At 46.7% G+C, this 14,881-nt stretch overlaps 1 protein-coding gene across 3 annotated transcripts in view; it reads right to left on the minus strand.

Annotated features, from left to right (window-relative positions):
- SIPA1L2 (signal induced proliferation associated 1 like 2) overlaps nt 1-14,881 on the minus strand; it is a 215,185-nt gene that overhangs the window by 40,822 nt on the left and 159,482 nt on the right. For all 3 annotated transcript variants that reach the window (XM_047701964.1, XM_047701965.1, XM_047701963.1), the window contains 3 exons: nt 3,880-4,137; nt 1,650-1,733; nt 36-136 (listed from right to left, as the gene is read on the minus strand). In XM_047701964.1, coding sequence (XP_047557920.1) covers nt 36-136; nt 1,650-1,733; nt 3,880-4,137 — 443 coding nt within the window. The remainder of the gene's footprint in view (nt 1-35; nt 137-1,649; nt 1,734-3,879; nt 4,138-14,881) is intronic.

The following is a 14,881-nucleotide window of genomic DNA, read 5'->3' on the forward strand; positions in this document are numbered from 1 at the left end:
GGGCTGGGCAGCTGCCAAGCCGCGTGTCTCATTACCCAGGTGCCTGCTTCCGTCCAGGCCGTCCTCCCGCTCCCTGGCTCCTTCACACTCCAAAGGGCCCGCGCCCTGGTGCTCGAGCAGCAGAGGAGAGTGGCATCTGCAAAGAGCACAGAGCTGAGTGGCCTGCTCGCCGGGTGTCCCCTGGGTGCACCCCCCCACCCCGTGCGTCCTCCGCACCGTGTGCTGTTCCCGCCGGGCCCGTCCCAGGGAAGCCCCACAGCAGAGGCTGCTTTTGGCAAATGGAAGGGCCACTGCCTGCCGGCCCAACCCTGACAGAGAAGCTTCAGCACCTGGAACCAGGGACTCCCGTTTCCCCGCTGGCTCAACAGAGGCACATGGGTGACAGCCACGTGTAGACACAAAAAGGCTGCCGATCCCGGGAGGCTGGAGAGCTGCCCAGGGTCAGAGGAGCTGTCCTGTCCCCGGGAAGCCAAGGAAGAGCTCACTGCTGCGGTTTCGTTTCGTTTTGTTTTCTCTTGGGCCCTGATACTTCCTTATGTCCAATTTTTTAAGGAAAAGAAAGTCCATTGATTGGCTTGAGACGACATCTAGGTGGACTCCGTTTTATGAAAACCCCACATAGGACAATACAATCTTAAAAAGGAAAGAAATCCCAGGAAAGTTCTTCCTATCTCCAAGTGATTCCTACAGGATTCCGTGACAGATCCTCGTTTGCAAAAGAAAGACAGGGACGGTTTTTCCCCGATCCAAAAAAAAAATCCCTTCCACTTTCCAAATGCAACTCGACTGAGAAAAATGTCAAGTTCTTTTTAAGAACTCCATCTACTACGTAAGGTAGGGGACACACATGTAACTGACTGCAAATATCCACTTCTAAGCCCAGACCAGAGGGAAGCGGGATCCAGGAAGAGACGTTTCCCTCTGCACCTGTGAGAGCGGTAACAGAAAGCTGCTGTTCCCGTGGGAGGCCCTTCTCGTCTGACCTGGCCATTCTCTCATCTCCAGACCCAATTAAAAGCAATATAGGGCAACGATGTTGCCGGGAACACCTTTTCCTCCCAGAAGTCATGAATGTTTCCCATGAGTTGCTGTATCTGTCAGTTCAGCATCTCTGTGTCCCCAAGTGTCCTCAGGCTGTACCTGAGCTGCCGGCTCCTGGATATGACATTCAGGCACACACTCCAAGGGACAGTCCTCAGCTGGATGTATGAGGCACCCTTCTACTGTTCTCAAACAGGAGGCATGAAAAGACGGCCAAATGCTAGACCTGCCTTTTCCGATCTGGGGCCGTGTTTTGGAGAAGATGCACTTCCCAGAGAGGCTGTGAATTTATTCCTTGTTGGCAGTTTAAGTGAGGGGACAACTCCCAAGGGCTACTGACTGTAGAGTCCCCAAATCTTTCATTTTTCAGAAAGACTTTCCTTATTCACATGAAAAAAACAGGCAGGCTCCGAAAACAGACAAACGAGCTCTACGTGCATAGGAACGGTGAGCTTTCTGGCCTGGACAGGGACTTATTAAAAGCCTGTCTGGCATTTTTCCATCCCCCAAATGGCTTCGTATACAGCAGGCACACGGTAAATGCTTCTGCACGAGCCCCTGACCAGGTCCCTCCCAGGGGCCAGCAATGAGGGAGGACTGAGCAGTACCCGTCATATGCTGCTTGTGGTCTCCAGGGTCCGCTGCTGCCAGGCCCGGGGTCGCTGGAGGATGACTGGTTGCTGGGCGAACTTCTGAAACGGTGACTAGAATCATTAACAAGGCAGCAAAGTATCTGTGGGGTGTCCACGTGGGGACCCGGCCCATCCTGCTTTACTAATAAACTCATTTGACAGCAGCAAAGGAAAGGGGGAAATAAATACACATCGCAGAATGAAACGGAATGCACTTTGGACCGACAGACCAAGAACGGGAGAGGCCAGAGACAGCGGGTGGCTCACGGCTGGCAGCTCCTTACAGGAAAGGGATGGGGCAGGGATAAGCCGTCACTCTCCGGAGATTTAAAGCTCAGTGACGACTCCAGTGAAATATGGAAGAACCACGCTAAGAACCCACCAGAATCCAGAATTACGAAAACGTTACTATTACTTGCTCAACGAAAACTTAACGCAAGGCATGTTTTCGTCTTGTTTAAATACATACACCCATGCAGAGACAGAACTCTAAATTTGTCAAAACCATTTATTTTCACACATCCATTGGATGCAATCCTATTTATCTCAGAACACAGAAATAAGTAATGCTCATGAGAACCCATTTGATAAAGATGGGCTTGCCAAGTTTCCATTTTGCTGCTAGAACCCTCCAGGTCTTTTTTTTTTAATCCCCCCTATAATTCACTAAATTTTACTTTACTAAGGGAGGCTCTGCGGACCCCGCAGACCCCTCCTGTGAGCTACCTATGTGTGCTTCTTTGAATATGGGGAGTTTATAAACTCAGCGGACCTCTGGGAAAGGAGACCCAGAGCTGAGATGATTTAATGTCAAGTTAAAGGAATGCTGTTTCTGCATTTGACCCATCAAGAATAGACTGGAGAAAGCAGAGAAAGACCTCAAGTTTCAATCTTACTGTTGGTAATACCTATACAGCCTTACTACGTGCCAGGAGCGGTTCCGGAAGCAGTTTGCAAATACTGAGTCCACCTTTGTAACGCTCTGCAGAGTTCTCTAGGATGACTAAGCTTATTTTTCAGATGAGGAAATCGGAGTGGGGAGAGAGCGTGAGTAATAGCTGCGGTGAGCTGCCACAGGGTCAGCAGGCTGGCCCAGCGCCCTTGCTGCCAACACTTTAGGAGACCAGAGCCTGGCAAACCAGTTTGCGGAAACTCACCACGTCGCCATGGCCCGTAAGTTATAGAAAAGCGGAAATAAAAAGCGGCTGCAATTAACAAGACGAATTTACCATTTCGTTCACTTAAAACTACCTACTGTGAATTGTGCCCCCCAAATTCTCACCAGCTTCTAATGCCATACATGCACTTTTTTTTTTTAAGATTATTTATTTATTTATTTGACAGAGAGAGATATCGCAAGTAGGCAGAGAGGCAGGCAGAGAGAGAGGGGAGGAAGCAGGCTCCCGGCGGAGCAGAGAGCCCGATGTGGGGCTCGATCCCAGGACCCTGGGACCATGACCTGAGCCGAAGGCAGAGGCTTTAACCCACTGAGCCACCCAGGTGCCCCACATACATGCACTTTTAAACAAGAGCATCTTCTCATTGAAAAATTAATTTTAGGAGCGTCTGGGTGGCTCGGTCAGTTGAGTGTCTGACTCTCGGTTCGGCTCAGGTCACGGTCTCGGCTCAGGTCACGGTCTCAGGGTTGTGAGATCGAGCCCCACGTGGGCTCCTGCTCAGTGGGGAGTCTGCTTGAAGATTCTCTCCCTCTGCCCCTCTCCCTACTCTCTCTCTCTCTAAAATAAATAGATAAATCTTAAAAAAAAAAAAAGAAAAGTTAATTTTAAAGTTCACTCGGTTTGCTTAAAACAAGAAAAAAAAAAGCAAGGAAACGCTAATGATCTTGGGACCTCTTAAAATACTATACACATCAGGATGATGTGATTTGGTCACTGATTCTGCAGTTTTATTTACACTCAAAACTGCCTGCACTTATCTAAGAAGAATCCCTTCTCTCAGGTGTCTTGTCCAGGTGTAGGGAGCAAGGTGACTGGGAGGACCAGGAGAGGGAAAGGCGCGACCCCGTTGGGTGAGGTATGAGACGGATCCCAAGCACGACCACATCTGGGGTCTGCCCTGCCGCCCCTCCTGCCAGCTGGTGCAGAACAAGTGAACTTGGAAACAAGCCAAGAAAGGAGGTCCTCCCTGTAATGTCAAGTTCAAGCCCCAGAGTTTCGCAACGGGTGTCCCAGAGGGAAGGCCTTACCTCGTGCCATCCGGCAGCTTCCGGTCGAAGGAGGTGCTCCGAGGGATGGCAGCCTGGGCCTGCTGGAGCAGCTGCTGGCACGGCAGTCGGTCGGGCGTGCCGGGCACGGGGGAGGCCCGGGCCAGGGGCTGCAGGGCCGGGGTGGGTACGCGGTGCCACGTGGTGTTCCTCCGGAAGGGTGTCTTGTACTCGCACGGGGTGCCTTCGCTGTCCAGTTTGTACTCCACCATGGGGATCCGGCAGAGCTCGGAACACCCTCTGTTGGGCGGAGAAGAGCGGGTGGGTAGGAGGGCTCGGTGCTGAGCCTTCCGTGCGGCTGCTCAGGGCTTCCAGACCACGGAGGAGAGCCAGGCACCCCCAGGAGCATCCCTGGCTTATGGGGACTCTGTCTATGACCCAGCAGGAACCAGCAGCATCCAGGATCAGGCTTGTGGCTCTGGTTAATGACAAGCTATTGCTTTAGGCATTGCGTGCATATATCCTGTCTCTCTGGGTCGTCTGCAAACTTCTTACACCCGAATACATTTGAACCAAGTTGCATACATGGAAATCACACACACCGAACACAGGGCAATGAACAAACTTCAACAGATTAAAAATGCCTGCCATACGATCTGAACAGATTCGAAAGAAGGACAGTTATAGAACTAAGAATTACGTCACAGGTCACCTTTTCTACGGAGTCTGAGAAAAGTGAAAAACAAAAGCAGTAAACGCTGTCACAGTCAAGGGGAAAGCAGAGCACCCATCTGGTCAAAGTGGGGTTCTTAGTTGCCATGGTCACTCTCTTGAACTAGAGTTCCAGTCCCCCAAACGGGACGTGCTGGAGCACACTCTCATGTGCTTCGGGGAGTGGTCAGGAACGGGAGACCGTCAGCCTCACACTGTGATTTAAACCAGACCTCTCTCAAGTTTCTCATTAGTTACACAGTGCAAACAGCACTATTAGCTTGACCAAAGGGAGCCTGGGACACCAGCTGGCACAGTACGGCAAACGCAGGGAAGCCTGGGTAAGTTTCAAGTCTGAGCACCAGGGCACATCCCCCTGGTTACCATGTTGACCGAGGGGTGTCTCTCCCCGGATGTTCCAGAGTCAACGCAGAAGCTTGCTCATACTCTCCCCCCGAGAAATCCACTAGGGGAAGGTGTGGTTCTTTAAAAAGGAGACTTCCGTTCTCAAGATGGTAGAGGGACATTTCAGCCTCTTTTCCAAATCATGTAAGAATGAGGAGAACGAGAAACAGAAACAAAGCTGACTATCTACCAAACTCGAGACAGCTGGAATTCTAAACCACGGCAATCACAAGGAGAAGGGAAATGGAACGGTGCTGATGGTTCAGCAGAGCAGAGGAAGGCAAAACCCAAGAGTGACATAGAGGGAGACAAGGAAAGATGTGACGATTCCCCTTACACACCCCCCCGAAAAGGGGCAAAGGGACGGGAAGTGCCAGGTACTGCAGGAGGCGAAAGTGAGAGAGAAGGTTTCATAGGAGGGGGTGATTTAGAAAAGAGAGAACAAAGGAAAGTTTGAGCATTACATGGCAGGCAATAACCACCCCTACCTCTAGGGGGCAGGAGCAACGGTGTGGGGAACTCCACCTGAAGGATCAGGACTCCAACAGAGGAGAGCATGGCTGAAAACAAAAGGTTAAGTGAAAGTCTCACTGGAAAATGAGACCCACAGTCATCTCCCCTTCCTCCAAACCCAGCTTCAGAATGCTGATCAGCCTACAAAAGGCCAAGGAGGATCTTCTAGCAAAAAGACAATGAGTTGAGGGGCGCCTGGGTGGCTCAGTGGGTTAAGCCTCTGCCTTCCACTCAGGTCATGATCTCAGGGTTCTGGGATCGAGTCCCGCATTGGGCTCTCTGCTCGGCACGGAGTCTGCTTCCTCCTCTCTCTCTCTCTGCTTGCCTCTCTGCCTACTTGTGATCTCTGTCAAATAAATAAAATCTTTAAAAAAAAATAAAAAGACAATGAGTTGTAATTAGATGTAAGCCACCGGATCACCCCGCAGTGAGGGTAACCGACCAACCATATCCTTACAGAATAAGAAAGAACTTTTGAAATTTAAAAACATGATAGCTAAAATTCAAAAATTAAAAAAAAAAAAGTTTACTAAGACCAGGGTAAACTGAGGACCTCTCTAAAACTGTTACAAGCACGCATGCATGTGAAAATTAAAGTTGGATCCAAGAAGACTGATGCCTAGACAGAGGTACCAGAAAGAGAAGAGGGGGGGAAAGGTGGGGAGGAAATGATTAAGAAACAATACAGGACAATCTCCAGAATTAAGAGATACGTAAAACCAGATTAAAAGGTTCACGGAGTGCCCAGGGTGATGAGTAAAGGAAGGTCTATGTCAAGAGAGACATACATACATATGTAGGATGGAAGGAAACTTCTGGAGGCCATGGATACACTTACGGTGTTGATTATGGTGATGGTTCCAAGGCTGTATACTTATCTCCAAACTCACTAATCTGTGTGCTTTAGATGTCTACAGCCCTGTGACATCAGTCATACCTCAATAAGGTCTTTTTCAGACATCATGTGGAACTCGAACTCCTGAGTTACAGAGGATATCCTGAGTTTCTGGGGGGACAGGAGGTACGGAAGGTACAGCAGTATTGGATGAAAGTTACTTCTCACCCATCAAATCAATAGTCCTTGGAAAAACAGGTAGGAATACAACAATGATCTGATTTTTGGCTCGGGAAACCAAATGCATGTTTGGTGCTACCCTCTGAGTTTAGAAAGGGACTGAATAAACCATTTGAAGGAGAAACTCCTGCCTGTTTTATTAAACTTTACTTCATCTTTTATTTTAACTTTCCTTCCTTCAAACCAAAATTATCTCTAACCTAGGCAAGTTTAAATTACCCTGGATCTCCTCAACACATTAGTTAAACGACTGGTCAATTTGATAAGCCCAGATTTACACTGGATTGCATGGCTATTATCATTATTATCATCATTATTTCATGAAACTCCAAGGCTCTGCAACGTTTACTCATGGACTTGTACTATTTCCCAGTGTTTTTCTCTTTAACTAGGTGACACATCCCCTGGGACTACTGATTCATCCAGAGACCAACAACCTAATTAGAAATCATGAGGTGGGATATGGCAGTCATATCAAAATATTAAGAAAACCTACTCTTGTCTTCCAGCCTACTGGATGCTCTAAGCAAGTCAATGGGTAGTGAGGTGAACCCCGGGCTTTGGTCTCAAAGCCTGCAGGGGCCCGGAGAGTACCTGTCAGGGAATCGAAGTGAGGGGTTTTGGAGTTATATTTGAATGAAAGTATCAGGAACCTTGGATCCTGTGGACCAACGTGTATCTCCAGAGCCTGTTTGGGTTTGGGCTAGGCTTAAAAGGAAGAAAAAGCAAAGAGAAAACAGACGGCTGAGGCATGTGAAATATTTCATTCATGCTCCTCGATTGTAGCCTTTCCTAAGACATTGTAATTTAGCTCGAATCTTTGAGGAAAAACATTATATAAATGCATAATCATGACTAATATTTTAGAAGAGTGCTGACACAAACGTGTGCAAACACACGCGCTTGACAGGAGATTCCGGGTGGAATTATTTCATTTCCAACCTTTTGGACAAACTCATATGTAAATGATCTTCTTAATACTAAAAACTGGGGCTCTTATGCCTGAATAAAGAATAGGTCTTTTCAAAAGAATGGCTTTATTTGGAAAACCAAAATAAATTTTGTGAGTATGGGACACTTTTATAGTAACTACTCTTACAAGCGAGGTTTCTGCTTTGTTTATGTCTAGGACTAAACCATCAAATAAATGCCACTAATTTTATGTGGCAACATACCATCAAACCCAGTCAAACACAGTTCTGTTCTAAAAAATGTCTGGAAGGACACAGGTAGAAAATTCAGCCAATTTTTAGGGAACTAGGAAGAGGTTTAAAATAAGAGTTGTCACTTAGCCTACAGCTCCCTGTTACAGGGAGCGTGAGAGAAAATCCTCACCCTTTACACCTGTCCCTGTCCCCGCACACACTCCTCGTCTCTGTGGCTAGTTCTAGTGAAGGATGCCGGGTGAGATCTCCCTGCTCCTCTGGAGCATCACGCCCTGAAAGGGCACCCAGCAAGGATTCCTGACCACTAGGTCAAGACCAACGGAAACCCAAATGGACCAAATGCAAAAAGACCTAGCACAAAAAGATAATCCCCCCCCCACCCCAAAGTGAGCTGCTAATCTTGTGTGTAACTGAAACAGGTTTTATTTTTTAAATTTTTTTTATTTCTAAAAAAAGACAAGCCTTTAGCTTCTCGCATTATAATACAAATTCAGACCTCACGGAGAGATGCCCTCGGCTTCCTGTGGACATACACCAAATCAAGTCCACAGACGTGAACTGCATTTTTAGCTTCTGGCACACTTTTCCCAGGTTGCTTGCCAAACAAAGACACTGGAAGACGTTAGAGAGGGCCGTGGGGGTCACTTACATGTGAGCATATTGATTTCCTCTTTGGTCAGTAACAAATGTGCACGTCACCTACTTATACTTCTAATTAACATGCCTGGTAGACGTCAATACGCACTCCGCTGCAGGGTTAACTATACGTACACTTGTTACCGTTGCTTGTCTGGCCAGGAACTTCCCTGGGTCTAATACTGCTCTGTATATTAGAAGGAAGGCAAAAACATTCTCTGGACCAAAGTGGTCGTAAAATACGAGCTCACTGAGCCTGCGGCACACAAAACTGTGAAACTGACAAGGAGCTGGCATCGCTGGAGCCCTCGGAGCATCTTATATTTTACTGCTTCACTCTGCAAAACACAGCTCCTTGTCCTTCTGAACTCAGCACAACGGGCTTTCTGCTATGGCTTATGTCCTGGACCCAGGACGCTCATGAGGGTCCTTGTAAGCACACTGATCAGCGCTCTCCCTGTGTCCTGCCGTCTGAAGTGGCTTCTCCCTGGCAGGGTCCTAGGGCGGCAGCTGCTACTGCTTCCTGGGCTCTGGGCATGGCCGGCTGGGGGGAGGGGTGCCCGCTCGAGGGTCAGAGATACAGGCACTTGCCTACACTGCCAAGCACTGAACTTACCCATCCCTTACACAGGGACACCCTGCAAAGTCCCCTCCCGGCATCCGTCCCCGTAGACCAACTTCTTCCAACTGACCCTTCTACTTTCCTGGAAGAACCCTCCATTAGCCGTCAGTCATTTGGGCATCTGAAGGCAGAATCACCGCTGGGCTGTGGCACCAGTTCTGAAGGCTCCTTGCCACCTCTGAGCTTGGCCGTCGGGGCCATCCTGGATGGCTCACCCAGATGGGCCATGGCACACTCTCCTCTACTCATTCCCAGCAGGATCCTCCCCCAGGAATCATGCTGTTCTCCATTAAAGACACAGTTGGGGCTCTTGGCTTAAAACCCCAGAGCTATAAGGGCAGTTGGTTGAGCAGTTGCCTTTGGCTGAGGTCACGATTCCAGGGTCCTGGAATCGAGACCCACATCGGGTTCCCTGCTCAGTGGGGAGCCTGCTTCTCCCGCTCCCTCTGCCCCTGCTTGTGTTCCTGCTCCCACTGGGTTTCTCTCTCTCAAATAATAAAATCTTAAAAAACAAAACACAACACAACAAAACCCAGAGCTGTCAAAGTGTGAGAAATAGCACTGTCCTTTGGACCCATGTTAAATCACAGGCAGTGTGCAAGCTCTCCCAAGTGCTGGCTTCACACAAAAGAAGTCAGTCAAATAGATGCTACTCTTTTTTTTTCCTTTTATAAAACAGAAGGAGCTAGTATTAAATAGCAAAAATGTGCATCAATGTTCATGAAAGTTCTTCCCAGAAAATATGTAGATGTGAAGAACTATAGAATGGCAAAGTTTATAGGATAATCGGAGTTGTAGAAAATTGTAGAGCTGTAAAATTCCCTTTGTGTACCTTCTTTTACAGAACAACTCATCGTTAACCTGTTACTTTATTCTTTGCTTCTTCTGTGAAAGCAGGACACATGCCACTTCAAAACTAAGAGCGGGGAAGAGTTCTGTGGGAGGATAACCAGGGAGAATTCTTTTGAAGAGACGCAACATGAAATAAAAAACCTAGAAAACCGAGAAGATTGAAAGAAACAAGTTATATTCTACCAAAAAAAAAAAAAAAAAAAAAAAAGGTGGGGGGGAAGGGAAAGAAAAAGGCAGTTGGATAAGTTAGCTGGATCTCCAGTGGGCAGACCAGGGACCAAGCAACCAGGGCTCAATCACATAATTGTAACTTGCATTTGCTGTACTCTGAAACTGCATCACAGAGAACCTTTAACTGAACCCCGTAATCAATCAAAAAGCCTTACAACATATTGTCGTGCTATCCTTGACTTCCAGTCTGCCCCTGACCTTGTATGGCATGGCCCCGTTTTCCATACACACCACAGCATTTCAATGTCACAAAAATGTCTGAGGGGCTAAAAGGAAATCTCCCACCTTCAGAAGAAGGCTCAGACAGGTTGGAAAGTTAATACAACCCATCGGGGACAGGTTCACAGCTGGAACCCAGACTCCTAGCTCAGTGGTCTTTCTTAGACATTCTGATGTCTCCTCAGAAAACTATCAACAGGGGCACCTGGGTGGCTCAGTGGGTTAAAGCCTCTGCCTTCGGCTCGGGTCATGATCCCAGGGTCCTGGGATCGAGCCCCGCATCGGACTCTCTGCTCAGCGGGGAGACTGCTTCCTCCTCTCTCTCTGCCTGCCTCTCTGCCTACTTGTGATTTCTGTCTGTCAAATAAATAAATAAAATCTTTAAAAAAAAAAAAAAGAAAACTATCAACAAATCGGTAATGTGGCCCACATCATGTCATTGTTTCCATGAGGAGCTAAGAGGCTCTTTGGGAACAAAGGCAGATAGATCTCCTCAAGTGAACTACCTGCTTCTTTTCTGTTATGCGCTTTGTAAAAAAACCTTTTTATAGCCCTAGGGATTGAAGTAATCACTGATATTTTAATCATTTTAATGTCTGTTATGCTAATAGCCTGCTAATAGCTAAGAGACTCTTTCCAAATCATCCAACAAGATGACAGGGGCAATTGATGCTCATTCACTTACATCAAAAACTCTTTCTTTCTGTTGCATAAAAAAATCAAAAGCTTCCAACAGGGAGATAACCACATAGCATAACTTACTGTAAGGGTTAGGACAGTGTCATATAGGAAATAGGTACTACATGAAATATTAATGCAATTTTCTACATATTTCCTTAATTTATATCCAGATAGAGAGACACTGAGATGGTACCTAGAAAAAGACACATCTAGACCATAAGCCCACATGGCCAAGCCCTTTGAATAAAGATCTTGAATAGAAACGGTGTGTGTCATACTGAATAGGAAGCAAGGCCATCTGGTGCTAAATAATCCATCCGCCTGCCCCCCTCCCCTTCCTCGCCAGCCACAGCGGCAATGAGTCTTGACCTACTACACAGCCAGCACAGCCTCCAACTTAAACCACGGGCTCAGGAAGTTCTTCAGGAAGCCAACCTCCTCTTTTTTTTTTTTTTTTCCTTAGAAAGCTTGAGACCAGGAATAACATTTGACTGCATTACATCCTTCAAAGTTAAATGCAGAAGATTCTCAATAGCTGCTTGATGCCTGGTTTTTGATGAACGGATTTCGTGAAAGAGAAAACCCATGACTGCCCGTTATCCGAGTGGGGTATGCTGGTCATGCGCGCACCTGTCAGCTGCCTAACAGAACGCTCACACTCACTGTCCCCCTCTACGCTCCTGTGTCAACGTCAGGGGTATTACAACATTTCAGACTGCTGAACAGGCAGGAGCACCATAGTGTAGATTACTGACTGGAGAGGGTGGAGGTTTTCCTGCGCTGATATTCTCAGTATCAAGTAAGAAATTGTGGCCACAGTTTGAGAAATCCACTTTTGAATGTGAAGACCTGTACTTTAGAATGCCAAGTAGACCACTTAAGAGTCCAGGGAAGTAAAGATAATGTCTGTGCCCCGCGCCCCCCCCCCCCCCCCCCCCCCCCCCCCCCGCCCCCATGTGCATAGCCTCAGGGCCCCACACAGGGCACAAACCAGTTAAGGGTTAATGAAAAGACTGAATGAGTAAACACAAGGCCACCACCTTTTTGTTCCCTCTATAATGCAACGTTCTTACTTCAAAGAGGAAGGGAAAAATCTGAACTTGACATTGGATGGACAGGGCAGAGATGCAGAACATTTCACAATTCACACTGACGGTCATTCCTGGAGGGTGCCCCTAAGACAATACCACATGTGGGGCACCTGGAGGGCTCAGTCAGTTAAGCATCTGCCTTTGGTTCAGGTCGTGATCCCGAGGGTCCTGGGATCCAGCCCCGCGTCAGGTTCCCTGCTCCGCGGGAAGCCCATTTCTCCTTCTGCCTCTCCCTCTGCCCTGTGCACATGCTTTTTCTCACTATCTCTCTTTCTCTCTCAAATAAGTAAAATCTTAAAAAAAAAAAGACAATACCAAATGTAACTGATTTTTTAAATCCACACAAAGCAGTTGGAACTCTAAAAATCTCACTTAGGTCAAGATCTCAACTCACCATCTACTTTAGATCTCTCTCTCTCTCTCTCCAACCTGCTAATTTGATGAAATTGAGTTTCCCTTCCTTGTTCAGTCTCTGGAACTAGGTGTGTGTACTTCAGGGTGTGGAACGATCTAGCAACCAGCAGCAAAGGAGAACAACCTGAAGCTTTGCTCTACAGAATGAGCTTAAAGTAAATTTATAAAATGAGCATAAAGCTTCCATGGAATGACGAAAGAACAATTAAAGCTCTAGACGACAGGAGATGATTTCCACTGTTTTGCATTATATAGAAAAATATGTCTGGGACGGTATGTCAACAAAGTATGAAACATTACATGAAATACAGGTGCCACAGCAAGGAATTTCATCTCCACGTTTCTTGGACCTATTTATTGTTATCACTCACATTGTATAACAACTCATGCGTAATTCTGATGAGTTGTTATTGTTTTATATCAGCCTTTTAAATGGATGTGCTTGCCTTCAAATGACATTGATAGAGTGTCAGTCACCTTTGGAGGCTGGGAGCTGGGGCAGTGGGATCCCTTGCAGACAGGAGTAAGAGCTTAATGAAGCCTCTTCCGCCAAGTCCTCTTTATCTTTGCCACAGAGATGTCTGCTTGGGAAATGCCCTCCTCCCTTTAAAACCTCATTTCCATTTGAAGAGCACTATTCCCCAACTGCCTCTTGCCACTCATTCCCTGTCCCTGGAATCCCGCTCCAGGTCCAACCCCAGCAAGATATCAGCTAATAAGCATTCCCAAAGGGACCCTCCCAACTCCACAAGGAGAAGGGAAATACAGCTCTGCCTCCCTTTCAAGTGGAGGGACCGCTGAATTACCATCACCCGGAGGCTGGAGAACGGGACTTCAAACCCTGGGGTGGCTTTTGATAAATACTTTCCCAACTAAAGACTTCGTTTAATCCAGCAGCTTCTGAGTCATAAGCAAACACCGTCTGACGTGTGAACAACCAGAAGTGAGTCTATTAGGGGACAGGCCTGTCCTACTGCTGATGGGGACAGACAGGTTGGAGGCGAGTTATTCCCCACTGAGATCCTGCAGGAAAAAAATCCAGCTGATAACACAGCAAAAATGAAACTAGGCATTTTTCACTGTCTTGTATGCGATGCTTACAAAGACTGAAGTATCTTGTAATTCACCGATTTGGCTAATTTTGTAGTCCTATGGCTCCTGCAGCAAGATACACAACACACACACACACACACACACACACACATCCATTTAAATGAACTTTTTTTTTTGCCCCCTCCCTGACTAGCACTCAGAACCCTGTGTGAAAACGGAGGCCGTCATTACCCAGACCACAATCACACGTGTGGCTGTAGCTTGAGACAGATCCTTGTGCCAAGGGGAAATGGCACTAGCGATGTTTCTTTCAAAAGTTCTGTATTTTAATTTTTTCAATGAGTCAAGCACTACCCATGTCCCCTGTTAAGCCCCGCCCCGCCACTGTTCCTCACAGAAAGGGATGAGCACAGAGGCTAAACTTGCTGGAGCACAGATGGAATTTAAAACGATGTTCGTCCTTGAGTCGCGGTCTAAAGCAAAGGGGTGTTATTGCAAGGGTCAGGACTCGTTGTGTGAAGCTGCCTGACAACAGAAAGTACTTTTATCAGGGGCCCAGACAGACAGTTGCAGGCAGAGCCCGAACCCCAAGCTCACAGAAATATGGATTTAAAAATTTACAGATGCAAATTCCCACCAAACGGGAAGACTGAGTGGGAGGAATTGTAAATGATATAGGCGAGGCCTGAAACCTTTGTGACTTGCAGAAATGGGGCTGGGGGTAAGGGGAGTGTCACTACCAGGCAAACCCGCGAATTCTGACCCCGGCTAAGGTAAAAGTACAGAGGATTGTTATTCCAGATTAATCAGGAGAGAAATCTATATCTTCAGGGAGTGACATTAATGAGACTCTGAGGAAACAAAGGCAAAATCTGTAAATATCTTGAAGAGCTTCCATAAGAACATTTTTGCATTTAAAACAAAGAAAGAATCCGTTATGTGCAGACCAAGGCAGATAACGCGTCCTTGGATAGAAGAGTAACAGCCCGAACTTTTAAATGGTAGTGTGTGTGTGTTTGAGCTAAAAAACAATCCAGTATTTCTCAGGAAATTGTATTCTTCTAAATCATATGTTTTAAATACCAACCTTAATAATTTTAACATCTTTTTTAACCAGATCTCTTAAGAAGCCTAAAAAAAGAAATTTCTACTGAGCAACAGTAGGTCAGAATTATAAACGGGCGAGAAATGTCATTCTTTAACTCAAAAGGAGAATGCAGTAACCTTTTTTGTCTAACTCCACAGCAGTAATCAAGCTCTAAGACAGATACTTACTAGATTTATAAACTCTATTTCCACCAAAGGTAGAAAAACTCTTACTACATGGGAAAACTTCTCGGAACTGACTTAAAATTTATTTTAAAACACTTCACTT

This window comes from Lutra lutra, chromosome 14 (assembly GCF_902655055.1).
Source record: "Lutra lutra chromosome 14, mLutLut1.2, whole genome shotgun sequence".
NCBI classification, from domain to species: domain Eukaryota; kingdom Metazoa; phylum Chordata; class Mammalia; order Carnivora; family Mustelidae; genus Lutra; species Lutra lutra.